The sequence below is a fragment of the Orcinus orca genome, chromosome 16 (assembly GCF_937001465.1).
Source record: "Orcinus orca chromosome 16, mOrcOrc1.1, whole genome shotgun sequence".
NCBI lineage: Eukaryota > Metazoa > Chordata > Mammalia > Artiodactyla > Delphinidae > Orcinus > Orcinus orca.
Window position 1 is genome coordinate 27762394 of NC_064574.1, and position 26535 is coordinate 27788928.

At 39.3% G+C, this 26535-nt stretch overlaps 2 protein-coding genes across 3 annotated transcripts in view; one reads left to right on the plus strand and one right to left on the minus strand.

Annotated features, from left to right (window-relative positions):
* The window catches only part of BCL2L1 (BCL2 like 1), an 871182-nt gene that overhangs the window by 266872 nt on the left and 577775 nt on the right, over positions 1-26535 (plus strand). The window lies entirely within an intron of this gene.
* DEFB125 (defensin beta 125) lies at positions 8449-20287 on the minus strand. Of its 2 annotated transcripts, XR_007471998.1 has the most exons (3): positions 20204-20242; positions 13086-13158; positions 8449-8599 (listed from the first exon to the last, which is right to left on the minus strand). XR_007471998.1 is itself a non-coding variant. In XM_049698825.1 (2 exons), exons 1-2 carry the CDS (start codon positions 20259-20261, stop codon positions 12758-12760), a joined length of 459 nt encoding a protein of 152 aa, XP_049554782.1. In that variant the 5' UTR covers positions 20262-20287; the 3' UTR covers positions 12590-12757. The 2 variants fall into 2 exon arrangements, 1 of the variants encoding a protein (XP_049554782.1); XM_049698825.1 differs by lacking the exon at positions 8449-8599 and having other exon boundaries at positions 12590-13158; positions 20204-20287.

Sequence of the window (26535 nt, forward strand, 5' to 3'; positions counted from 1 at the left end):
CATCATCTGGGAAGGTGGAAGGCATTAGCAGAGGACATACAAGTCCTGCAAGTCTGTGGCATTGTGGAGAGAATGGACCCACTTTCCAAGAAGCCTTTCCCACTCCTCTCCTTGGGCAGTTGAGCCCCCTCCCTTATATTCTCACAGCCTCTGTGCTTCCTTTTTTCTGTCATAATGTTTATCATGATAAGTTGGAACTAAGTATTTTTCTAATTTATCTCCTCTATTGGATGACACTGGCAACTTTTACAGACCACGAGACCTCTGAAAGTAGGGACTGGCTGTGATTTCTTTATGTCCAGACTGTGCAGTGAACACTTGTTGAAAACAATGAATGAATAAATGCATTATGGTATTCCCTTATAGCCACATAGATCTTAGAATTGGCATTTCTCAGTTAAGAAAATGCGGGCCCACAGAGTGAAAGAATTGTCTAAAGTTACACTATGGGCAAGAAAGAAAAGACTGAGAGCCCTCATAACCCAACTCGTAGTCCAGCTCTTTTTAACTGCATTTTTCTCCTTATTACCTACTCCAAATCCTTGATATTAGTGCTTTGAGGCCTTTCTTGGACTCTGGCTCCGAAGAAGGGAGCAACAAAGACGGTATAGAAGGGGGCATCCCTTGGCTCCTTCAGGACGTCTGTCTGTGAGTCCACTGGATTTTTTTTGACTCCTTGGTATGTCTTATGGCTGTTTTACATCTTTTAATACGTCCAGTGTTCTTCTATTATAGTCTCTTCTTTGTAAAGTTGGCAGGTATTAGGGGAAACATGATGGGGTTCATGAAGTCTTTTTCCCTTGATATCCAGATAGCATGCTGTCCGGGAAAGCAGTGAGCATCGAGCCACCCACTGAATCTCACTGTTTCTCAGTAACTGTGATAAAAACTTTACATACTTGACCCCTTAGAATCCTCACAGGATCCCTGACAGGTAGATGCGATATGCTCAGGGTTACATAGTGTTTAGAGTGAACTATGGATTTAGATCTGGTTTACCTGTCCCCAGAGCATATGTTCTTTCTATCATCCCAGAGGATCAATGCCTGAGTAATGAAGGAAGAAGAGGCCCATTTAACCTGAAAAGCAGTAATGGGCTGAAGAGAGTTACAGTTGTTATCTTCCGAAAAGGCATGTTCTGTGCAAGCCTAGAGGGCAGAACTAAAAGTTCTGGGTGGAAACTGCGGGGGAGCAGGGTTAAGCTAATTGGAAAGACCTCTGATGATTGAAGTCATCCAGAAACAATTGGACAGTCTGGGAGAAGTGGTGGCTCCCAATGTCCAAATGCTGCAAACTGAGCCTGTGTGACCACTTCTCTCAGATTCTGTAGGAAGCACTGCTGTGTTCGCTGGATAGGGATCTACTTACTAGGCACAGTTCTAGGCACTGGGTCTAAAAGGAGAAGAGAACAATGTCCTGCCGCTCTGGTTAGGGAGAGAGACAACAAACATATAATGCCAGATGGTGACGAGTACTATAAAGAAAAATAAAGCAGGATAAGGGATACAGAATAATATGATATATGGTGTGTGTGTGTATTTTGAACAGGTTGTGCAGGGAAGGACTCTCTGAGGAAGTGATATTGAGTAGAAAACTACATGTACTGAGGAAGTGAGACACATGGATATCTAGAATCTCCAGGCAGAGAGAACAGCAAGAGCAAAGGCTCTAAGGAAAGAAAGTGCTAAGTGTGTTAGGAAGAGCAAAAGTCAAGTGTAGAATGAGTTGAGGGGATGAATAAAAGAAGCGAGAATCATACAGGCAGGCAGAACTGTAGTATGTCAGATCTTGTAGGTCTCTGTTAAGTACTTTGTAATTTATTTGATATATGATAGGGAATTGTGACTTACATTTTAAGAGATCATTTAAATCTGAAAGTTTGTTTTTGTCTTTTTGCCTGTAAGACATCACTTTCTCCATCTGTGAAAGTACAGTATTTGGGCTAAACAAGTGTTTTCTGGAATGTGTCACTGCCCATGTCACTGGCAGTATGTGTTTTTCATAACTTTTATTTTAATGCTTATTTGAGAAAAAAAATCACTAGACCTTGATCTGGTGATTTTACAGATAACATCACTTAGGATGTGATCAAATACAGATTTAAGAAAATGGTCTGTTGGTTTCTATAAAAAATATTAAGTAAATAATTCTACAGCTTATAGATGATAATGCAAAAAAATTGTAAGATGATATATAAATGGCTAACGTTTGGGCTACAAAATTGAAAAAGACCATTCTTTGGAAGAGAAAACTGAAGGCCAGAGAGGTCAGTCAACTTTCTGAAGGCCACACAGCTGGTAAGCCATGGAGTCAGGAATGGGACTTTAGTCCACCTGACTCCAAAGCCATTGCTCCTTACAACAGAGAATATTGTCTCACCAAACACATAAGTCTTCTGGCTGTAATTATGTCTTTATTTATTTATTTTATTAATTTTGGAATTATTATAGATTAACAAGAAGTTGCAAAGATAGTAAAGAAGTTCTGTGTACATTTTACCCAGTTTCCCCAAATATTACATTTTGAATAACTATAGTACAATGTCAAAACAAGGAAACTGACATTGGTACAATATATATGTATATTTCAATGTCATTTTTCACAGGTGTTGATTAGTGTAAGCAATCAATATGCAAAACTATTCAATCACCACAAAGATTTTCTTTGTGCTGCCCCTTTATAGTAACACTCAACCCCCTACTTCCTTACCCTAACCCCTGGCAACAAACTATTTTTTCTCCATCTTTCTAATTTTGTCATTTTGAGAATGTTATATAAATAGAATCATACAGAATATGACTTCTGAGATCACTGTGTATATCAATAGTTTGTTCCTGTTATTGCTGCATAGTGTTCCATAGTATGGATGTACTGCAGTTTATCTAACCATTAACATATTATAGAACATTTTGGTTGTTTCCAGATTTTGGTTATTACAAATAAAGCTGCTATGAACATTTGCATACAGGTTTGTTTGTGAACATATGTTTTAATTTCTCTGGATAAATGCCTAGGGGTTTGATTGATGGATTCCATGATATTTGTAAATTTAGCTTTTTAAAAGACTGCCAAACTATTTTTCAGAGTGCCTGCACCACTCAACATTCTCACCAGCAATGTGTGAGAGATTCAGTTTCTCCTCATCACTGTGTGATACTGTCATGGTTTTTAATTCTAGCTATTGCAATAGATATGTAGTACTATCTCATCTTGTTCTTAAATTGCACTTCCCTAATTGCCAGTGATGTTAAACATCTTTTCATGTACTTATTTGCCATCCACATATCATCTTTGGTGAAATGTCTTTTCATCTCCCCACTTTCTAAATGTTATAAACTCTATATATGAGTTCTTTGTTGGATATTTTTTTGTAAATAATATCTCTCAGTCTATGCTTTTTCTTTTAATCCATTTCATGTTTTTTTAATTCATTGCCTCACATAGTTATTTGTTTCTTTTTTGTGGTGAAAACAAGATCTACTCTTTTAGCAAATTTGAAGAATACAACATTGTTAACTATAGAAACATTGTTGTACAATAGATCTTCAGCACTTATTCATCTCGCATAACTGAAGCTTTGTACCACTGGCTGACATCTCCCCATTTCCCCCTCCACACAGACCCTGGTAACCACTATCTACTCTCGGCTTCTATGAGTTTAAATATGGAGATTCCACAAACAAATGAAATCATAAAGTGTTTTTCTTTCTTCATCTGACTTATTTAAGTTAGCATAATGTTTTTCAGGTCCATATATGTTGTCACAAAAGGCAGATTTCTTTCTTTTTAAAATGCTGATTAATATGCCACGGTGTGTGTGTGTGTGTGCGTGTGTGTGTGTATACATACATATATACGTCTTCTCTTTCCATTCACCTGTCGACAGACATTTGTGTTGTTTCTATATCTTGACTATTGTGATAAATACTGCAATGAACATGAGAGTGCAAATATCTCTTCAAGATAGTGATTTTATTACATCCATAAGCACGATTCCTGGATCATATGGTAGTTCTATTTTTAATTTTTTGAGGAAACTCCATACTGTTTTCCATAGTGGCTGTACAATATTTAATAATACTGCTTTCCATCAATGAACACAGAGTATCTTTCCATTTATTTGTGTCTTCAATTTCTTTCCACAGTGTTTTACAGGAAAAATATTCTCTGACATAAATTGTAGCAATGTTTTCTTAGGTCAGTCTCCCAAGGCAATAGAAATAAAAGAAAAAACAAACAAAGGGGATCTAATCAAACTTATAGCCTTTCACACAGCAAAGAAAACCACAAATGAAACAAAAATTCAACCTATGGACTGGGAGAAAATATTTGCAAATGATGCAACTGACAAGGGCTTAGTTTGCGAAATATACAAACAGCTCATACAACTCAAAAAAAAAAAAAAAATCAAGAAGTGAGCAGAAGACCTAAGTAGACATTTCTTCAAAGAAGACATAAAGATGGCCAATAGGCACATGAAAAGATGATCAACATTGCTAATTATCAGAGAAATGCAAATCAAAACTACAATGAAGTATCACTTCACACCCATCAGAATGACCATCATTAAAAAGTCCACAAACAATAAATGCTGGAGAGGATGTGGAGAAAAGGGAACACTTCTACACTGTTGGTGGGAATATAAATTTGTGCAACCACTATGGAGAACAGTATGGAGGTTCCTTAAAAAACTAAAAATAGAGTTACCATATGATCCAGCAATCCCACTCTTGGGCATATATCCAGAAAAGATGAAAACTCTAATTCAAAAAGATACATGCACACCAATGTTCATGACAGAAATATGTACAATAGCCAAGACATGGAAGGAACCTAAATGTCCATCAACAGATGAATGGATAAAGAAATTGTGGTTCATATATACAATGAAATACTACTCAGCCATAAAGAAGGAATGAAATAATGCCATTTGCAGCAACATGGGTGGACCTAGAGATTATTATACTAAGTGAAGTAAGTAAGACAGTGAAAGACAAAAATCATATTGATTTTGGAGGCTTGCAGCAGTGAGTAGTATCTGGAAGCAAGACCTTAGTTTCCTGATCAGGAGTCCTAATCACTAGATCACAGGGGCCAGCAGCTAGGGCCTAAATCCCCAGTCCTTGCCTACCTTGACAAGAAAAAATTCTGATGAGGAGGCAGAAGGTAAAGAGAAAAGTAAAATGTTTATTGGAAAAGCAGAGTAGATGCGGAAATATGCACGGGTGAACTTTTTTATTATGGCCTGGCATCCCCTGAATTTTCACCTGCAAGGAGGCTTTCTGTGCATGTGTAGTGTCTCCCTTGCCCCAAGGAGGGGAAATATGTGTTCTCTTGATCCTTTACTCAAGCAGGGTTTAGCCCCTCTTTGTTCCTGCCATGACAGCTATCTTAAGGTGTCCATAGGAGATGAAACCTGGCTATTTACCCTGTTTCTGTTGTTACTTCCATTTCGGAGAGCAAACAGGAGGCTGATTGTAAATGCCTAACCTGGAGCCCACCTATCTCTTGTCTCAGGCAATGCAAACAGGAGGCTAGTTTTAAGTGTCCAGCCTGAAGCACACACTTTTCCTACCCCATGAAATGTAAACAGGAGGCCAGTTGTACATGCTTAACCTGGAACCCTTCTATCTCCTGCCTCAATATGATGTCACTTATATATGGAACCTAAAATATGATACAAATGAACTTATTTACAAAACAGAAACAGACACACAGAAAACAAACATACATAACTGAATCACTTTGCTGTACAACAGAAAATAACACCACATTGTGAATCAACTAGTTCAATTTTTAAAATGTCTTATAGTGTTCAGGGTACAGGTCTTTCACCTCTTTGGTTAAATTCATTCCTACGTATTTTATTCTCTTTGTTATAATTGTATATGAGATAGTCACTCGTGGCTCTGCCCAACAATAAACTAATTTCTATACTAAGTAGTTCTGCACACATTTATCATAAGGTAAAATGGTAGATCAAGGGGGAAACAAGTAATCAAATTATAATGTAGGGCTTCCCTGGTGGTGCAGTGGTTGAGAATCTGCCTGCTAATGCAGGGGACACGGGTTTGAGCCCTGGTCTGGGAGGATCCCACATGCCGCGGAGCAACCGGGCCCGTGAGCCACAACTACTGAGCCTGCGCGTCTGGAGCCTGTGCTCCGCAACAAGAGAGGCCGCGACAGTGAGAGGCCCGCGCACTGCGACGAAGAGTGGCCCCCACTTGCCACAACTAGAGAAAGCCCTAGCACAGAAACGAAGACCCAACACAGCAAAAATAAATAAATTAATTAATAAACTCCTACCCCTAACATCTTCTTTAAAAAAAAAATTATAGTGTAAAAAAACATGTAAAATGTATATAATGGCTTTATATAGTAGATAAGTTTTCTTGAAGTCTATTCCTACCGCACACTGGCTTCTCCAAAAGTTATGCATATTCACCCTGATACTATTGCTATATATGTTACATAAATGTTATACTAAATGTAAATGCTCAATCAGGATCATTTTTCTCTGAGAGAACCTAGGCAAAAGGCCATGGGTGTAAACTATGAAATAAATCACTAACAGCAGACTTGTAGCTGACCAAATCTACACATTTCAAAAATCATCAGAATTGTTCGATGACCAGCATCTGGCAAATAACCTTTGAACCCTTAAAATATCCCACCTGAGAAAGTGTCTTTGCATTCCTGACTTGGACCATGCCAGATATTTTGTCCTAACCATGTGATATACAGTGAATACCTGGTTTATATGATTTTAGGCTAAGCTGTATCAGTTTGAACTCTAGAAGCAGGATTTGAAGATGGGTAATTTCATGCATGTGAGTGCTCCATGCCTACATGATTGATCCCCAGTAAAAACCCTAGACACCGAGGGTCCAGTAAGCTTCCTTGGCTGGCAGCACTGTGCATATGTTATCACACATCATGGCTGGGAGAATTAAGCTGGGCCCATGTGACCCAACTAGGAATCTTATACTTGGTTTCTTCTACACTCCTTCTATGTCTTTTTCCTTTGCTGATTTCAGTCTGTATCCTTTAAAGGTAATAAATTGTACACATGAGCTTATCTAGATCTGGTGAATCATCAGACCTGAGAGGTGATGGGGACACTCCAAAATAGCTAGACATATGTAACAATGGAATAGAATTGAGAGTCTAGAAATGAATCTTAATACTTATGTCAACTGATTTTCTATAAGGGTTTCAAGACAATTCAATGAAGAATCATCTTTTTAATGAATAGAGTTGAGAAAACTGGAGAACCACACACAAAAGAACAAATTAAGACTCCTGTGTTATATCATACACAAATTAAATTAAAATGGATCAAAGAGCTAAATGTAGGAGTTAGAATTAAAACTCTCAGAAGAAAACACAAGAGTAAATCTTCATGATCTTGAATTAAGCAATGATTTTTTAGATATGATACCAAAAGCAAAAGCGACAACAAAAGGAAGTTCATAGAAATTTAAAACTTACACATTAAAAGATACCATCAATAAAATGAAAAAGAGGGCTTCCCTGGTGGCGCAGTGGTTGAGAGTCCGCCTGCCGATGCAGGGGACGTGGGTTCGTGCCCTGGTCCAGGAAGATCCCACCTGCTGCGGAGCGGCTGGGCCCATGAGCCATGGCCACTGAGCCTGCACATCCGGAGCCTGTGCTCTGCGATGGGAGAGGCCACAACAGTGAGAGGCCCGCGTACTGCAAAAAAAAAGAAAGAAAGAAAAAATCCTAAAGCAAAACAAAATTAAAATAGATTTACCATATGACCCAGCAGCCCCACTACTGGGCATATACCCAGAGAGAACCATAATTCAAACATACACATTCACCCCAGTGTTCATGGCAGCACTATTTACAACAGCCAAGTCATGGAAGCAACCTAAATGCCCACGGACGGACAAATGGGTAAAGAAGACGTGGTACAGATACCACTATATTCAATAGAATATTACTCAGCCATAAAAGGGAACAAAACTGGGTCATTTATAGAGATGTGGATGGACCTAGTGACTGTCATACAGAGTGAAGTAAGTCAGAAAGAGGAAAATAAATATCATAAATTAACTTATATATGTGGAGTCTAAAAAAATGGTACAGATGAACCTGTTTGCTAGGCAGAAATAGAGACACAGACGTAGAGAACAAACATATGGACACCAAGGTGGGAAAGGTGGGGGTGGGATGAATTGGGAGATTGAGATTGACATATATACGCTAATATGTATAAAATAGATAACTAATGAGAACTTGCTGTATAGCACAGGGAACTCCACTTCGCTATACAGTAGAAACAAACACATTTTAAAACAACAATACCCCAATAAAAGAAAAAGAACAATTTTGAATCCTCAGAAGACCCCTGAAAAGTAGATACTGTTCCAACTTTAGAGATGAGAAAACTGTGGCTCATATAGGTGTGTAACTCACCCAAAATTAAGTCACTTCTAAGTGGTAGACTTGAAAGTCAAGGTCACATCTGTTTAATTTCATCTGTGCTCTTCCTCCCTGTGCTTTCCCTTTTCTTCTGTTCTCTGTCTTGTCCTTTATAACCATGAGGTCCTGAACAAGTGTCTTCTGTTCTGAGCTTTTGATTAAAAATTAGCAGTTCACATAGGTATAATAAACATTTATTAAAAAATAATTTTAAAAAAGAAAGCAAAAGCTATCATGCTGCATGATGGTGAAACCTATAATCATGGAAATGGAATATACAGGAATTTTTTAAAAAAACATAATGATCAGAGTATTGGAAAAACAATCATCAGTCCGAACCTGAATTTTTTGGATTTTGAGGGTGTGTTTTTTCTTACACAATTTTAAATTGAGATATAAAATATTTCATCATAAATTTATATAATAAGATGATGTGATTACTGGTATATTATAAAAATTGGCACGTAAAAAATTACAATTTAAATTTTCAATTCAATCTGCTGCATAGAATTTGTTATTGACAGTAATCCATTTAATAAATATGCAAGGAATCATTTCCTTAACAATTAGCAATATTACATCATTTTTTCTCTTTAAACTTTCATTTCAGCTGTTCGTTTTTATTCCAACATACCCATAAAATTAGACCTTAATGTAATATATTTTAGTCTTTGAAACTCTACTGTTGATAATTCTATCATATTTCTCTGCAAAAATGTGGATATATATTGTAATTTTTATTGTGAAATCTGTGTAAATATAAGGCTCTAAATATTTAACAGCATATTCAAGACTGAGTCATTATTGCAATATTTGGAACAAAATTGATTAAAACCACATAAATGTATTATAAAATGTGAAAAATATTTATTTATGAAGAATAACATTTTTTGTACTACAAATGCATCCTCTTAGTAAATACATATTGCTTTCTCTCAATTAGCTTATGTGTAGTAGATGAATATTATTTTTTACTGATGAGATGAGAGTCAGTACCAAATTTCTTCCCAGTTTTTATTTTTTTAAATGTAATCACTGAGACATCTTATTCACACGAATAGGTAAATGTGAAAGTTTAAAGATTAGGTGGTAGATAGATAAATGATAGATACATGGGGAGAGAGAGAGAGTACACAGTTCTTTTAAGTCCTTGCAATTTATATGCCCCAAATCCCATAGTAAGCTATCACTAAATTTTATTTACAAAGATCTATCACCCACCAGGTGATTTGCCCTGCTGTCATTGCTATGGTAAATGAAAAATGCAAAGTCACTTGAATTTCTAAAGGATTTGTTATCCAAAGTCTATGATTACTTACTTTCTGAATACCAGCACCAATCTTTCAATTATCAACTGGTTTGACACGTGGACCTTTTTCCACTCTGAGCAATCCATGATTGGCAGAAAAAGAAGAGGTGAGAGGTAAGTTTTCTTTCAAAGTTAAAGAACAAAAATTTACAAAGTGGAGACAGAAGAGCCTGTTAAGTGATATGGAAGCAACCTAAATGTCCATCAACAGATGAATGGGTAAAGATGTGGTACATGGGCTTCCCTGGTGGCGCAGTGGTTGAGAGTCTGCCTGCTGATGCAGGGGACACAGATTCGTGCCCCGGTCTGGGAAGATCCCACATGCCACAGAGTGGCTGGGCCCATGAGCCATGGCTGCTGAGCCTGCACGTATGGAGCCTGTGCTCTGCAATGGGAGAGGCCACAACAGTGAGAGGCCTGCGTATGGCAAAAAAAAAAAAAAAAAAAAAAAAAAAGATGTGGTACATATATACAATGGAATATTACTCAGCCATAAAAAAGAACAAAATGGGGTCATCTCTAGAGATGTGGATGGATGTAGAGACTATCATACAGAGTAATGTAAGTCAGAAGGAGAAAAACAAATATCATATATTAATGCTTACATATGGAATCTAGACAAATGGTATAGATGAATTAATTTGCAAAGCAATAATAGAGACACAGACATAGAAAACAAACATATGAACACCAACAGGAAAAGGGGATGGTTGGGATGAATTGGGAGATTGGGATTGACATACATACGCTACTATATATAAACAGATAACTAAAGAGAACCTGCTATATAGCACAAGGGACTAGTCTCGATGCTCTGTGGTGACCTAAATGGGAAGGAAATCCAAAAAAGGGGGGATATATGTATACATAAAGCTGATTCACTTCGGTGTACAGCAGAACCTAACACAACACTATGCTATAGTAAACACTTTACTATAGTAAAGCAACTATAACCGAATTAAAAAAAAAAGAATGTTCTGAGTATCACAAGATATTAAAAAATTAAGGGTCAAAAAATATTTCCCTTAAATTATCAACATGCATATCTTGGGAAAAAATGTTGCAACCAGTATTCCAGTTTGAAGATTACCACTTTATTTATTTATTTATTTATTTATTTTTGTGGTAGGTGGACCTCTCACTGTAGTGGCCTCTCCTGTTGCGGAACACAGGCTCCGGACGCGCAGGCTCAGTGGCCATGGCCCACGGGCCCAGCCACTCCGCGACATGTGGGATCTTCCCAGACCGGGGCATGAACCTGTGTCCCCTGCATCGGGCAGACAGACTCTCAACCACTGCGCCACCAGGGAAGCCCGAAGATTACTACTTTATATTTTCAGATCTTCTCATATTGATTGAGATGATTTCATGAACAAGTGCAAAAATTTTTATTGAGCATCCACCATGTGCAAGGCACTGGTCTAGCAGCTTGGGATGCAGCCATGAACAGGACCACAGTGTAAGGACCCTATGTACATTATAGTAGTGATGACAGGCTATATGTAAGTAAATGATAAAATAATTTAGAAGGAGAGCAAAGAAATCTACAAAATAATTTCAAAGAATTTAAATGATAGGAAGAAAATAATGCAGAGTAGTGTGAGGAGTGGTCTTGTGGCCAAGGATTATTTCTGAGGAGGTGACATTTAAGGCAAAGGTATACAAGAAGAGTACTCTAGGCTGAGGCAGACTGGTGGCCTAGGGATGTCTTTATGGTGAAAGAATGCCTCTGTGAAGAGGTGTCAGCCATACAAAGAAATGGAGAAGAGCAATTTAGGCCAAGGTACACTAGAAAGAAGGCGATCACCTTGTCCAGGTTTGCTGAAGACTTTCTTGGTTTTGGCACTCTAATTCCCATGTTCTGGGAAGACCCTCAGTCCCAAGCAAAGTAGGATAGTTTGTCAGCCAACAAGAGGCCCAAGATCTATTGGAATATGATGCCTACTTAAAGGTCAGTGGCCTGATGGCCAATATCAAATCTACAGCTGGGGTCACTGGCAGCTTGACCCTAAGAAAATAAAAAGAATTAGAGAATAAACCTTCTTGATTCTGAGACATTTAAGCATCTGGGACTGTGGCTCTCAGAAGCACACCAGCCTTAGTTCAGCATATTAACAATTAGTCAACCTTAGAGTGAGTAACTACTTCTCTGTGATATCAGAGAGTAAAGTCGCTGATCCACCAGTTGCTGTGCAAACAGCACTCACACGCACAGAGGCAGACAAAGCATAGACCCCCTACACACAACTAGTATTTGTGGACAAAATGAACATCTGGAGAGGCACGCAATGAGACCACCACAGTTGGAAGTTTTGAGTAGACTTTTGAGTGGAAAGAGCATTGGAAAGATAAGTAGAATTTGTGATGTAGCTCTTAATTTAATATGATGTACTCTTAAGGCAAGTCCCATGTGCACCTCTATCTAGTTAAATCAGTGTTTGTGGTGAATGAGGTAGTTTCTAACTAAAACTGGGTTTGTTTCTGGTTGAAGTATTAAACAAAATTTGACCTCATGATACAAACAGGGATTTAAAGTCAGCACTTACAATAAATGTTGGTGAGGACAGAGGGACAGGAAAGGGAGGACTTGTCTGGAACTTTTTATGTGCCTTCATAGGTTCTTCCATATATGATGGTAAGTGTTTCAGGTATTACTAAAATCAAAATTTCAGGCTCAACTATACAGGCAACTCCAAACTGTGGTATTTATTTATGTGTTTGTTTGTTTGTTTATTATGGAAAAATACACACACAAATATCACCTGATGCCAAATATTAGCACATGTATATTAGTATATCAGAGGAAAACAAAGAAAAAATTTAAGCCCAAAATAAAGAATCCCTATATCTTCTATACACTTCTCTTTATACATTTCTAATTGTGAGGTAACTCTCTCAGTTCTTGCCTTGGCAGTAGCATTATGTCCACCTCTATGTCATCCAATTCTCAATTGAACTGTCCCCGGTGAAATAACATCTGTAGAATTGGCTCCCTGGATATTAGTCCCAATGCTTATATAGATCTGCTGTCTCAGGCTCATGAGAAAATGTTGTACCCTCAACGCTCTGAGGAATAGTTGTCAAAGTCTGGGTAGAATCTCTCTCGGAAGCAGTCGTCCCAGTTACTGTGGTTTCTTGAGTCTTAGTTGTTTTAATTGTTACCTCATCATCAAACCCAGGTACGGGAGAAAAAGGAAAGCCATCGTGAGTACCAAATCCAAAAGTTACATCTTCACCGAATGTGGGACGTATTGGCCATGGAGTGTAAGAATCGTCACTGCTTAGGGGAATGCAGCATGACAGCTTGTTCATACAAAGAAGTTTGTACCTTTCGAGATGTAAACATCGTTTTCTGCAGTGTCCTACACCATTCTTCCAGCATCTTTCAACAAACCAGCCAGCTGCAGGGTTAAACAAGCAGTCAATTTTTAAATTCTAGCCACAAGACAACAAACATTAATTCCAAAGTTTGACAACTACTACTATTGCCATCTAAAGTAATATGATAACATATACCACAAGCCATTTGGAGAGACAAAGAAGAAAACTAAAACTGTATATTAAAAACTGTGACATGTGCTATCAAGGAAATTGCTGGTGGTGGGGAGAGGAGAGAGAGAAGGAGAGGGGAGGGGGCAGGAGAAAGACCAGAGAAGAAGGAAAGAGGAGGAGGAGGAAGAAAATGAGACAGAGAGGATAGACATATGCAAAGCTAATAGTTAAGCCATGGCAAGGCAAGAAGGATGAAAGGAGGCTACAGGATACACAGGAGGCAAAGATTATTTCAGGAAAGGACCATCAAATGCTCAGTCCCAGTGTGGAGAAACAGCATCGTGTCTTTAAGGTATTAAGAGAAGGCTGAAGAGTCTGAAGTATAATGTGCAAAGAACAAAGGAGCACGAGATAAAATGAGCTTGAAGTAACCATGCCATTGCCTAATCAATTTGGCCATTATTAAGCATTTTTATTTATTCCAAACCATTATGTGAGTTAATTTACTTCAGTTAGCTGGGATTTCACATGGAAATTAGATAAGGGAAAAGGAAGAATAGAATCTGGGAGACACGTTAGAAGCTTTGGCCAAGTAAAACATGAAGATGGCTGGAACCAGGGCTGTGAGAGTTGTAAAGAAGAGAACAGATTAAAGACATCGATTGTTTGGATATAAGTCAGCGGAGGATGGAGAAATCCAAGTACATTAGTACATTTCTGAGCTGATACAGGGGAGATTCGTGATACTTGCTATTCATAGAATAGTAAACAGAGGAAAGAACACAATTTGGAGGGAAGAGAAAAAGGTGGTTACAAGTACTTGTTTTGGGGTATATAGCACAATATACCTCAGATGTCCGGAGGGCAGTAGGATATAGCTGTAGCAACTCGGTAGACAAGTTTGGACTGTAGATGTAAATTGTGGAATCATTGCCATGGATAGTATTTAAAACTACAGTTATAGATAAAGTACATATAGTGTTGGAATAATGTGAGATAAAAGGGGGCCATAGTTAAATTCTGGGGAGTGTCAATATTGAGAGCTCAGATAGGAGGAGAAGGCTCAGAAGGAACAGCCAGATACTTAGAGCAAAACAGGAGACTGAGACACTAGAGAATTAGATTAGTTTTCCCAAAAGCAGACCTTGGGATAAATTTTGACTACTGTATAATAAATGAGTTGAGGGCATTCAGCACTCCCCACATCGCCAAATCAGTTTGGAAATGGGGAAGTTATGGAAATAAGACAGCCAAAGAGAGGAGAGTTATACAGTTAGTTACCACTGTGATTGACTAGAGCATGACCCCATGGGGAAATCCAGCAACTAGTGTATGGCTAGGATAAAGGTCCAAGTTATCCTTCTTGAGGGTCAGAGGAGCTGGAATATTTCTCCACCATCCAGTAGTTGATAGATGATACCAGAGTGAGCTGACAATTCCCTGTCATTTCCAGACTGCCGCGTTCAGGACTGATTTGCAAGCAATCGACCATGCTTTGAGGATACTGCCAGGTGCGGGTCAGGCTGGTGTGCATGAAAATGGCATATGCCAAAGGGATACAAAGAAAGTTGTATCAGGTATGACTAGATTACGCAAGTGAGGAAAACGTTTCCTAAAGGAACACGTGGACACTTGTAGGCAAATACTGCTGTGAGGTTGAGTGAGATAACGCAGGAGCTGGAGCCTCCACTGCATTTAACATGATGAGTGTCACTGGTAATCTTCAGAGTGGTAAGAAGAGGAGAAACAGAAGTGAAGTGGTTGACATGTGAATGAGAAGCGGAAATAGCACCTGGAGACAAAACTCTTAGGAAGTTTAGCTGTGAGGAAGAGCAGAGAAATAGAGAAGTGCTCGGAGGACAATATGGAGTCAAGGGAAGGTTTTTCAGGTTTGTTTTGAAGGCTGCGAAATAAGAGACCATGTTTGCAAATATTAAGAAGGAACAAGTAGAAAGGGAGAGATTAACGTAGAAGAGGGAAATGAGGCAAAAGAAGGGCATAGTCCTTGATTAGGTGACAAGGATTAAGAACACATACAGCATCTGACTGTATGTGATATGGAGAAGCACACTTCCTCAGCTATGTCAAGAGGGAAAGAGAAGATGGGTGAAAAGCCATACTGGTATGAGTGTTGGCAGCGGTAAAAAGTGCCATTTGAATTTTTGAAATCTTGAGATGTGGGGTAAAGTCCTAAGCTGGGAGGGAACATCACAGACAGGAGTGGAGCAGGAGAATTGAAAAGAAAGAAAGGTCAGTGCAAAAAGGTGGCCTAGGAAAGAGGAAAGATGAGCTCACACAAGAAATACAGTAGGATTACGAAGCAGCGTGTTAATTCATTGGAGGAGGGAGGATAGGCATCTACCGTGAAACTAGTCTGTTCCATTGTATGATCATTTATCAAGCAACTATATGACCATCTTTCTCAGCAAACCACCCGAGAAGTACCAAGGTTGGTGTATTCTAGGAAACAGCTAGTGCAAAGGCTCTATGTTGGAGGAAGCCAAGGATGTATGAAGAAGGTCAAGTAATTCTCAAAACAACCCTTTTTGCATTTAACTTGATAAAGTATGAAAAGTACCTTTCGTGGGTTGAGATAGAGAGAGAGCACAACGAAAACTTGGCTCCTATTTCCTCCCCTGGGGATGTTGGCTTTATCCCAACTTCTCCAATGATTCATTGTTCTCTTATTATTTTACTGGCTCCAATTCTATTGCCCTTGGTAGAATTTTCTGCAAGTTTCGAGGGTAGCCGTACCACATCTTTCATCCTGGACAAAGTCTAACATTGCTTCCTCATTCCTAACTTCTACAAAGATTACCTCTCTATGTATTTTCTTTTTCCTCCAGGGTACCCATCCTCGAAATCTGAGTCCTGTCAGCATTTCTCTTCCATTCCCAAACACGTTAAATCATCTTGTTCTCTCAATTCTTCTTTAAATTTGCCTCTCACTTGCATTGCTCACTACTCCTTTTCAACTATTCCCCCCAGAGTTAAAATTTCGGGTACAGCCCATCATTCAACAGAGGTTTGAGCCCCTAACTATGGTATAGACTCTGTTCTAGGTGCTCGGGGTACATTTGTGAACTAAGCAGACAAAATCGCATAGAGCTTACTTTCTAGCAGGGGAAAACAGACAGTAAAGAAAACGAGTAAATTATCCTGTATGTGAGAGGATGATAAGTAGTTTTCAGAAATAAGAGAGAATAGATTTAAGTGGAATCTATTTGGTGTGTCATGGGGACAGATGACAGCTTCTTAAACAGCAGTTAGCAGAGGTCTTGAGAGAAGGTGATGATTAAACAATGACTTGAAGGTGGTGAAGGAATTAGTCACACCAGTATGTAGGGCAAGTGCATTCTAAGCAGAGGAAAAAACAGAACTCTGTGGGTTGAGCAAGCCTGGCATGTTTGAGGAAGGGCACTGTGGAAAGCCACACTTTGCCAGTGTGGCTCTGACAAAGTGAGCAAGGACTAGAGGACTAGAGTAGTGGGAGACGAGGTGAGAGAGGTCATAGGCACCAGATCATGGAGGGCCTGGTGGGTCACTGTAAGGACCCTGGTTATTGTTCTGAGTGAAGAGGGGGCCACTGCCGAGATTTGAGCAGAAGAGGTACATGGTCTGACTTCCAGTGTGAGCAGATCACACTCTATGCTATCTTGACAGAAGACAGCAGGAGGCAAGAGTAGAGGGACAGAGACCTGTGCGGAAGCTATAAGAAGCAGTAACAGGTGAGAGATGATAGTGACTTGAATCAGAGCAGTAGCAGTGGATGGAGGCGGTGAGATCAGTTGGTTCTAGACATAATTTGCAGGTAGATGTAAGAGATTTCCTGGTAGATATGGATATCACAGCTTAGAATATCAAAGATAGTTCCAAGAATATGGCTTAAGCAATACAAGGATGGTGACTGGGAATAATCTATAACTTAATGTTTTTTTTTTTTTTTAGAATGACAGCCATCACTTATTTCAAAGCTCCTCAGTCTGGAATTATTATGTCATTAGGACTTGTGACCTCCATCACCAATATTTCAAAATCATAAATCTAAAAAATATGAATTACAGTGGTATTAATTCAGGCACATAAGCCATCTAGCCAAAATATTATCCCTTGTGTGAATTCTCTCTGAAAAAAAAAAAGAAAAAGAAAGAAAACAGATGTGGAATCAGATAGCATCAACTTAAATACAGCTGTTAACAGCACTCCACCGATGGACAGTTTGGCTTGGTAAAATGTTTCTTTACAAAACCCTCAGGTGCCATCTCAATTTAAAACAGAAAAATACACTCAAAACATTAAATAGTTAAGTTGCAAAATAGAACCTATAAGCAAAAATTTATAAATCAGCAGGAAACAAATCTACCGCCCTCACAATAAAAGAGGAAAATAAGCAGAACCACACACTTTATAGAAAAATCAAAGCACATGATAAATATATATTTGAAGTTTGACTTCTCCATAGTCAAAGAAATAGAAAATATTATAAACTTAGATATGTTCCTTCATTTTAAACATTTGCAATATTCAGAATTTGACAATGCACTAAGCAGACAGGAATAAGGTGCATGTCTAGGAATTTTATGTTGAATGGTTTATGTCTATGAATGGTTGTATAGAATATACTTGTATATGAAACATAAATACACTTCTTAGCAAAAATGATAAGCACATAAATGTCCAAATATGAAATTGGATAAAAAAGGTACAGAGGGACTTCCCTAGTGGTGCAGTGGTTAAGAATCCGCCTGTCAGTGCAGGGGACACGGTTTCGAGCCCTGGTCTGGAAAGATCCCACATGCCACGGAGCAACTAAGCCTGTGTGCCACACCACCAAGCCTGTACTCTAGAGCCCGCGAGCCAGAACTACTGAGCCTGCACACCACAACTACTGAAGCTCACACGCCCAGAGCCCATGCTCCACAACAAGAGAAGCCACCACAATGAGAAGCCCACGCGCTGCAACGAAGAGTAGCCCCCCGCTCGGCGCAACTAGAGAAACCCCGCGTGCAGCAATGAAGATTCAACGTAGCCATTAAATTAGTTAAAATTAATTGATTTTTAAAAAGGTACAGAGCACCCATTGCATGAAATTTTATGCAATAATTAAAAGTTCAGTTTTTGGAGAATATTTAATATGTGGGAGAATACTCATCATGTTTTAGAAAATTTTAAAGGAGGACATACATTTTTTCCCCACATGTTATCCAGGAATCTCAGGGAGAGAAAAAGAGCAAAACCGTATTGTTACTTCTTTATTATTTCAAAACTTTCCAAAATTTCGGTGAATAGTTCATAATCAGAATTGAGTGTAGGTGATAATTCTTTACGTCACTTACATGTGTCCATGTGAATCAAGATATAGATACATAGGCACATGTATGTCCATCTCACAGTAGTGATTACCTTTCTAAGCAAGATACAACGTCTCCAAGTTTGGAGCCCATTTTCTTAGTACATAAAGAACTCTTAAAAATCAATAAGAAAGAGTTCAGAAATACAATGGAATAGATGTTCAAACTCATTTATAATTGAAGCGTGATGAATTCAAACAAAGATGAGGCAACATTTTCACACATTGAAATGTAATACACGAAAGAATGTGATAAAAAAATGGAGTGATCAGTGTGTGGGAAGCTGACACTATCACACACAAGTGATAAGAGTGCACATACTGTAGTCCATTCGGTCAGTTGTTTGCCAATCTTGCGTGTGTGTGTGTGTGTGTGTGTGTGTGTGTGTGTGTGTGGGCATAAGGGGAAAGATATACATTTGTTTACTAATTTTCCTAGCTGAATTTTTTCTGATAATTAAAAGTTTCCTGCTTAGCAGACCAATTAAAATAAGAAAGGAAATTCACAACCTCACCCCCATATATTCTACGTATACATTAAAAATAATGAAGTAGGTTCAGGCACTGATAAGAAGTCTCCGAGATATTGTGCTACTACATTTAGAAGAATCTGTATGATTAATTTACATTGGTTTTTTTTTTAACATCTTTATTGGAGTATAATTGCTTTACAATGGTGTGTTAGTTTCTGCTTTATAACAAAGTGAATCAGTTATACATATACATATGTTCCCATATCTCTTTACATTGGGTTTTTAAAATTCTAAGGTATATAGATATTTGAATCTACTCGGATATACAACTAATTGGTAAGATTACTTCATTGAATGATTCAGAGATTCTGAAAGAGAAGACTGAAGTACTGTTATTCCAGGGTAGGAGAGTCCTTTTCCTTAAACTCATATAAACCTATTGATTGCTTGATACTTTTTAATCAATTGCAAGTATTACTTTCCAATAAAAGTAGGTAAGTTTCCAAAGTAACATTATTAAAAAGAGGGAATAAGCTCATTCATTATTGATCTATTAGCAGAAGGTCCCTATTGGTCACTTACCTTTTTACTCTGTCTTAACTTATCCCCACTTCTAACTTAAATTTGTGTTATCTTTCTGATGACAGCTCTGCAGATCCTACAAAAAGTGTGATGAACTTGTTCACCATACCTCAGAACATAAACAAACGAACACCTCCTTTGAAAGCACTTTCACGACAAAAGAGAATTCAAGATGGTAGTGAGAGTTGGACTAATGAGACACAACAATAAAACAGGTGCAACAATGAAATTGTTAAAATAGAAGCAAAGTCAGGCTGAGTTAACAGTGGTTAGTTATAGAGAGAGACAGAGAGAGTTGCTCAGAAGACTGAGGAAATTCTTCCTTTGGAGAAATGTTTCAGAAGACACCCCAGTTTCATAGGTGCCTCTAACAGAGTCTTAGAGAGCAGGAACATGGAGCTGCTAGCATGCCATCATAAGAGCATTTGTGCTGCTCTTTATTGGCCCAAGGCTCTTCCTGTGGACCTCTTTCCCCCTCAAGACACCTGGGAGCCCAGGGTCAACAATTCATCCTAGTTCCATCACCTCTCCATTGTAGGGTTCCATTACCTTTGGTCACCAGATTTAGTAACCCACATATCACGAAGGTCAGCATCAGGAGATTCATGGCTTCTGGGAGAGAGGGAGCCCTGTGTCCTGAGGAATGAAGAACACTTTGCACAGTTAGGACTCTGAGTGGTCACCTTTATTGGCCTATCATGGGTGATGAACCAGAGAGGAGGAGAACGCTATGCCACCCAGAACACCAGATGATTAACTTGCACCATTGAGTGTGCATGACAAAATAATGCTCTGTTCTAGAAACTGTTATAGGAAACTGAGGCCTTATGAAATGAAGTATAATCCTAAGGATGTGTAGGGTCTGATGGAAAGAAACAACTCCCCAATAAAGTCCTCCTTAACCTTGCATGGAGCCAGTTATGTCTCCTCTGTCTGTATGCAACACTGTGTATATAGCCATGATAGCAGAATGCTATATCATGATCCAATTTGTTTCGGACCAGTAAGCTTATGATACCCCGTAGATTATCCCCTTCTCCATCTGAGTGATGCCCCAATCCATTGTGTATCAATTTTTTTATAAGTTGTGAAGTTTGCTTTGAATGGATTTTTTTTTTTTTTTTTTTTTTTTTTTGCTATGGATATCCAATTTTTGCAGTAACCATTTGTTGGAAGTACTATCCTTCCTCCATTGAATTGCTTTGGCAGGTTTGTCAAAAATTAGTTGGCCATACTTGGTGCTCTATTCTATTGCATGGATTATGTACCTGTTCCTCTGCCAGTACAACACATTCTTGATTACTGTAGCTGTATAACATGTCTTGAGATAGTGTAGGGATACCTCCTGCTTTATCCTGCTTTCTGAAAATTGTTGTAACTCCCCCAGTTCCTCTGCCTTTCAATAAAAATTTTAGAATAGTTTTGAGTATATCTATAAAAGATCTTGTTGGGAATATGAAAGCAATTGAGTTACAGCTGTGTTGTAGTTTGAAGAAAAATGACTTCTTTACTATGTTGAGTCTTCCTATCCATGGACATGTGTGCCCCTGTCACTTCATTTAAGTATTTTTTCTTTTTTTAACATCTTTAATGGAGTATAATTGCTTTACAATGTTGTGTTAGTTTCTGCTGTATAACAAAGTGAGTGAGCTATACATATACATATATCCCCATATCCCTTCCCTCTCACGGGCCCCTCCCACTCTCCTTATCCCACCCTTTTAGGTGGTCCCAAAGCACCAAGCTCATCTCCCTGTGCTATGTAGCTGCTTTCCACTAGCTATCTATTTTACATTTGGTAGTGTATATATGTCCATGCCACTCTCTCACTTCATCTCAGCTTTCCCTTCCCCCTCCCTGGGTCCTCAAGTCCATTCTCTACATCTGAATCTTTATTCCTATCCTGCCCCTGGGTTCATCAGAACTTTTTTTTTTTTTTTTAGATTCCATATATATGTGTTAGCCTACAGTATTTATTTTTTCTGTTTCTGATTTACTTCACTCTGTATGACAGAGTCTATGTCCATCCACCTCCCTACAAATAACTCAATTTCATTTTTTTATGGCTGAGTAATACTCCACTGTATATATGTGCAACATCTTCTTTATCCATTCATCTCTCAATGGACACTTAGGTTGCGTCCATGAAAGAAAAAAAGAGCTGGAGAAATCAGGCTCCCTGACTTCAGACTATACTACAAAGCTACAATAATCAATACAGTATGTTACTGGCACAAAAATAGAAATATAGATCAATGGAACAGGATGGATAGCCCAGAGATAAACTCATGCATATATGGTCACTTTATCTTTGATGAAGGAGGCAAGACTATTCAGTGGAGAAAAGACAGCCTCTTCAATAAGTGGTCCTGGGAAAACTGGACAGCTGTATGTAACAGAATGTAATTAGAACACTTACTAACACATATACAAAAATAAAAACAAAATGGATTAAAGAGCTAGATGTAAGACCAGAAACTATAAAACTCTTAGAGGAAAACATTGGCAGAACACTCTATGACATAAATCACAGCAAGATCCTTTTTGACCCACCTCTTAGAGAAGTGGAAATAAAAATAAACACATGGGACTTAATGAAACTTAAAAGTATTGCACAGCAAAGGAAATCATAAACAATATAAAAATACAAGCCTCAGAATGGTAGAAAATATTTGCAGAGGAAGCAACTGACAAAGCATTAATCTCCAAAATTTACAAGCAGCACATGCAGCTCAATATCAGAAAGACAAACAACCTAATTCAAAAATGGGTGGAAGACCTAAAGAGACGTTTCTCCAAAGAAGATATTCAGATTGCCAACAAACACATGAAAGGATGCACAACATGAGTAATCATTAGAGAAACGCAAGTCAAAACTACAATGAGATATCACCTCACACCGGTGAGAATGACCATCATCAAAAAATCTAGAAACAATAAATGCTGGAGAGGGTGTGGAGAAAAGGGAACACTCTTGCACTGTTGGTGGGAATGTAAATTGATACAGCTACTGTGGAGAACAGTATGGAGCTTCCTTAAAAAGCTAAAAACAGAACTACCAAAGGACCCAACAATCCCACTACTGGGCATATATCCTGAGAAAACCATAATTCAAAAAGTGTCATGTACCCAAATGTTCATTGCAGCACTATTTACAATAGCCAGGACATGGAAGCAACCCAAGTGTACATCAACGGATGAATGGATAAAGAAGAAAGGCACATTTATACAATGGAATATTACTCAGCCATAAAGAGAAACAAAATTGAATTATTTGTAGTGAGATGGATGGACATAGAGTCTGTCATATAGAGTGAAGTAAGTCAGATAGCGAAAAACAAATACCATATGGAATCTAAAAAAAAAAAAAAAACGGTTCTGAAGAACCTAGGGGCAGGACAGGAATAAAGGCACAGACATAGAGAATGTACTTGAGGACACGGGGATGTGAAAGGGAAAGCTGAGATGAAGTGAGAGAGTGGCGTGGACATATATACACTACCAAATGTAAAATAGATAGCTAGTGGGAAGCAGCCACATAGCACAGGGAGATCAGCTTGGTGCTTTGTGACCACCTAGAGGGCTGGGAAACGGAGGGTGGGAGGGATAGTCAAGAGGGACGATATATGGGGATGTATGTATATGTATGGCTGAATCTCTTTGTTATAAAGCACAAACTAACAAACCTTTGTAAAGTAATTATACTTCAATAAGGATGTTAAAAATCAATTAATTAATTAACTATTTTTAAAAAGCTAATGGGTACACATGACTTGAATCTTTGCCCCCTCTCATTTAAAGTATCTTACCAGATACTCCACCAAAAATATTCTGCTTAATATCATTGGCCATAATCACATCACATTCCACTGCCGTGTGTTTGCAAAGGTTGGAAAAGAAGTTTACGTGGCCATATTGTTGCACTGAGCTATGATTCAGACACAATATGATGTAATAAGGAGCAAATAAATGGAAATGCCCAGAGAACACTCAGTCCTCATCAGATCTCAGGTAGCACACTCAGTTCTCCAAGAATGTTGGCACAACCTGCAGGGCCAAACTAATGATCCCTTTCTTCGAACATCAAGATCTAATTGAGCTGATAGCTTGCAGGCATACCACGAGTTTTGTGGAACATCACAGAGGGTCAGGGGAGGAACTGCATGTGCAGACCACAACCTATGAAAGGAGCAGGCTAGAGATGGGGCAAATAGAAGAGCTCAGTTGACAGGTGACCAGTGCCAGTATATTGTTCTAAATCAGTGGACAAAATAAAAAACAGAGAGAGAGAGAAATTTAAAGATATATACAGAGAAATGAGTTCTGTAATTGAAGGTGACCACAAAGAGTGTGATAGGAAAAAGTGAAACAAAAATAAATAAATAATATTGACTTCCAATTCAACCAAGCTGGAGTATCCCATTCCTCCCTCTTTCATCCAAAACCTCTGGACTTAATATAACAACCATGCCTCACCAGAGTCTGGGGAGGTGAGGGGACCTTCAAGATGGCAGAGGAGTAACACGTGGAGATCACCTTCCTTCCCACAAATACATCAGAAAGACATCTACATGCGGAACAACTCCTACAGAACACCTACTGAACACGGGCAGAAGACCCCAGACTTCCCAAAAGGCAAGAGACTCCCCACGTACCCAGGTAGAGCAAAAAATAAATAAAGAATAAACAGAGACAAAAGGATAGGGATGGGACCTGCACCTCAGGGAGGGAGCTGTGAAGGAGGAAAAGTTTCCACACACTAAGAAGCCCCTTCACTGGTGGAGATGGGGGCCGGGTGGGGGGGGAAGCTTCAGCGCCATGGAGGAGAGCACAGCAACAGAGATGCAGAGGGCAAAGTGGAGAGATTCCCACAAAGACGATCAGTGCCGACCAGCAATCACCAGCCTGAGAGGCTTGTCTGCTCACCCACTGGGGTGGGTGGGGGCTGTGAACTGAAGCTCAGTCTTTGGAGGTCAGATCCCAGGGAGATGACTGTGTGAACACAGCCTAAAGGGAGCTAGTGCATCACAGATAGCTTGGAGGGAGTCCAGGAAAAAGTCTGGAACTGCCTAAGAGGCAAGAGACCATTGTTTTGGGGTGCACGAGGAGAGGGGATTCAGAGCACCACCTAAACTAGCTCCAGAGATGGGCGTTAGCAGCGGCTATCGGTGCGGACAACAGAGATGGGCATGAGACACTAAGGCTGGTACTGCAGCCAACAAGAAGCCTGTGTACAAGCGCAAGTCACTATCCACACCTCCCCTCCCAGGAGCCTGTGCAGCCTGCCGCTGCCAGGGTCCCGTGATTCAGGGACAACTTCCCCAGAAGGACACATGGCGCACCTTAGGCTGTTGCAATATCATGCCGGCCTCTGCCACTGCGTGACCGCCATTCATTCCATACCCCTCCCTTCCCCCAGCCTGAGTCAGCCAGAACCCCCTAATCAGCTGCTACTTTGACTCTGTCCTGTCTGGGTGGGGAACAGATGCCATCAGGCGACCTACACGCAGAGGCAGGGCCAAATCTAAACCAGAGCCCCAGGAGCTGTGCGAACAAAGAAGAGAAAGGGAAATTTCTCTGCGGAGCTTCAGGAGCAGCGGATTAAATCTCCACAATAAACTTGATGTGCCCTGCCACTGTGGAATGCCTGAATAGACAACGAGTCATCCCAAAATTGAGGCGATGGGCTTTGGGAGCAACTAGAGACTTGGGGTATCCCGTCTGCATCTAATTTGTTTCTGGTTTTATGTTTATCTTAGTTTAATGTTTAGAACTTATTATCATTGGTAGATTTGTTTATTGATTTGGTTGCTGTCTTCCTTTATATATCTTTATATCTATATATATATAGATTGGGCTTCCCTGGTGGCACAGTGGTTGAGAGTCCGCCTGCCAATGCAGGGGACACAGGTTCATGCCCCGCTCTGGGAAGATCCCACATGCCGTGGAGCGGCTAGGCCCGTGAGCCATGGCCGCTGAGCCTGCGCGTCCAAAGCCTGTGCTCCGCAACGGGAGAGGCCACAACAGTGAGAGGCCCGCGTACCGCAAAAAAAAAAAAAAAAAAAAAATCGGCAGAAGAGCTAAATAGACACTTCTCTCCATAGAAGATATACAGATTGCCAACAAACACATGAAAGGATGCTTAACACCACTAATCATAAGAGAAATGCAAATCAAAACTACGAGATATCACCTCACACGGGTGAGAATGGCCATCATAAAAAATCTGCAAACAATAAATGCTGGAGAGGTTGTGGATAAAAGGGAAACCTCCTGCACTGTTGGTGGGAATGTAAATTGATACAGCAACTATAGAGAACAGTATGGCGGTCCCTTAAAAATCTAAAAATAGAACTACGATATGAACCAGCAATCCCACTACTGGGCATATACCCTGAGAAAAGCATAATTCAAAAAGAGACATGTATCACAATGTTCACTGCAGCACTATTTACAGTAGCCAGGACCTGGAAGCAACCTAAGTGTCCATTGAGAGATGAATGGACAAAGAAGATGTGGCACATATATACGATGGAATATTAATCAGTCATAAAAAGAAACGAAATTGAGTTATTTATAGGGAGCTAGATGGACTTAGAGTCTGTCATAAGTAAGTCATAAAGAGAAAAACTAATACCGTATGCTAACATATATATATGGAATCAAAAAAAAAATGTTCTGATGAATCTTGGGGTAGGACAGGAATAAAGACACAGACATAGAGAATGGACTTGAGGACACGAGGAGGGGGAAGGGTAAACTGGGACGAAGTGAGAGAGTAGAATTGACATATATACACTACCAAATGTAAAATACACAGCTAGTGGGAAGAAGCTGCATAGCACAGGGAGATCACCTCAGTGCTTTGTGACCACCTAGAT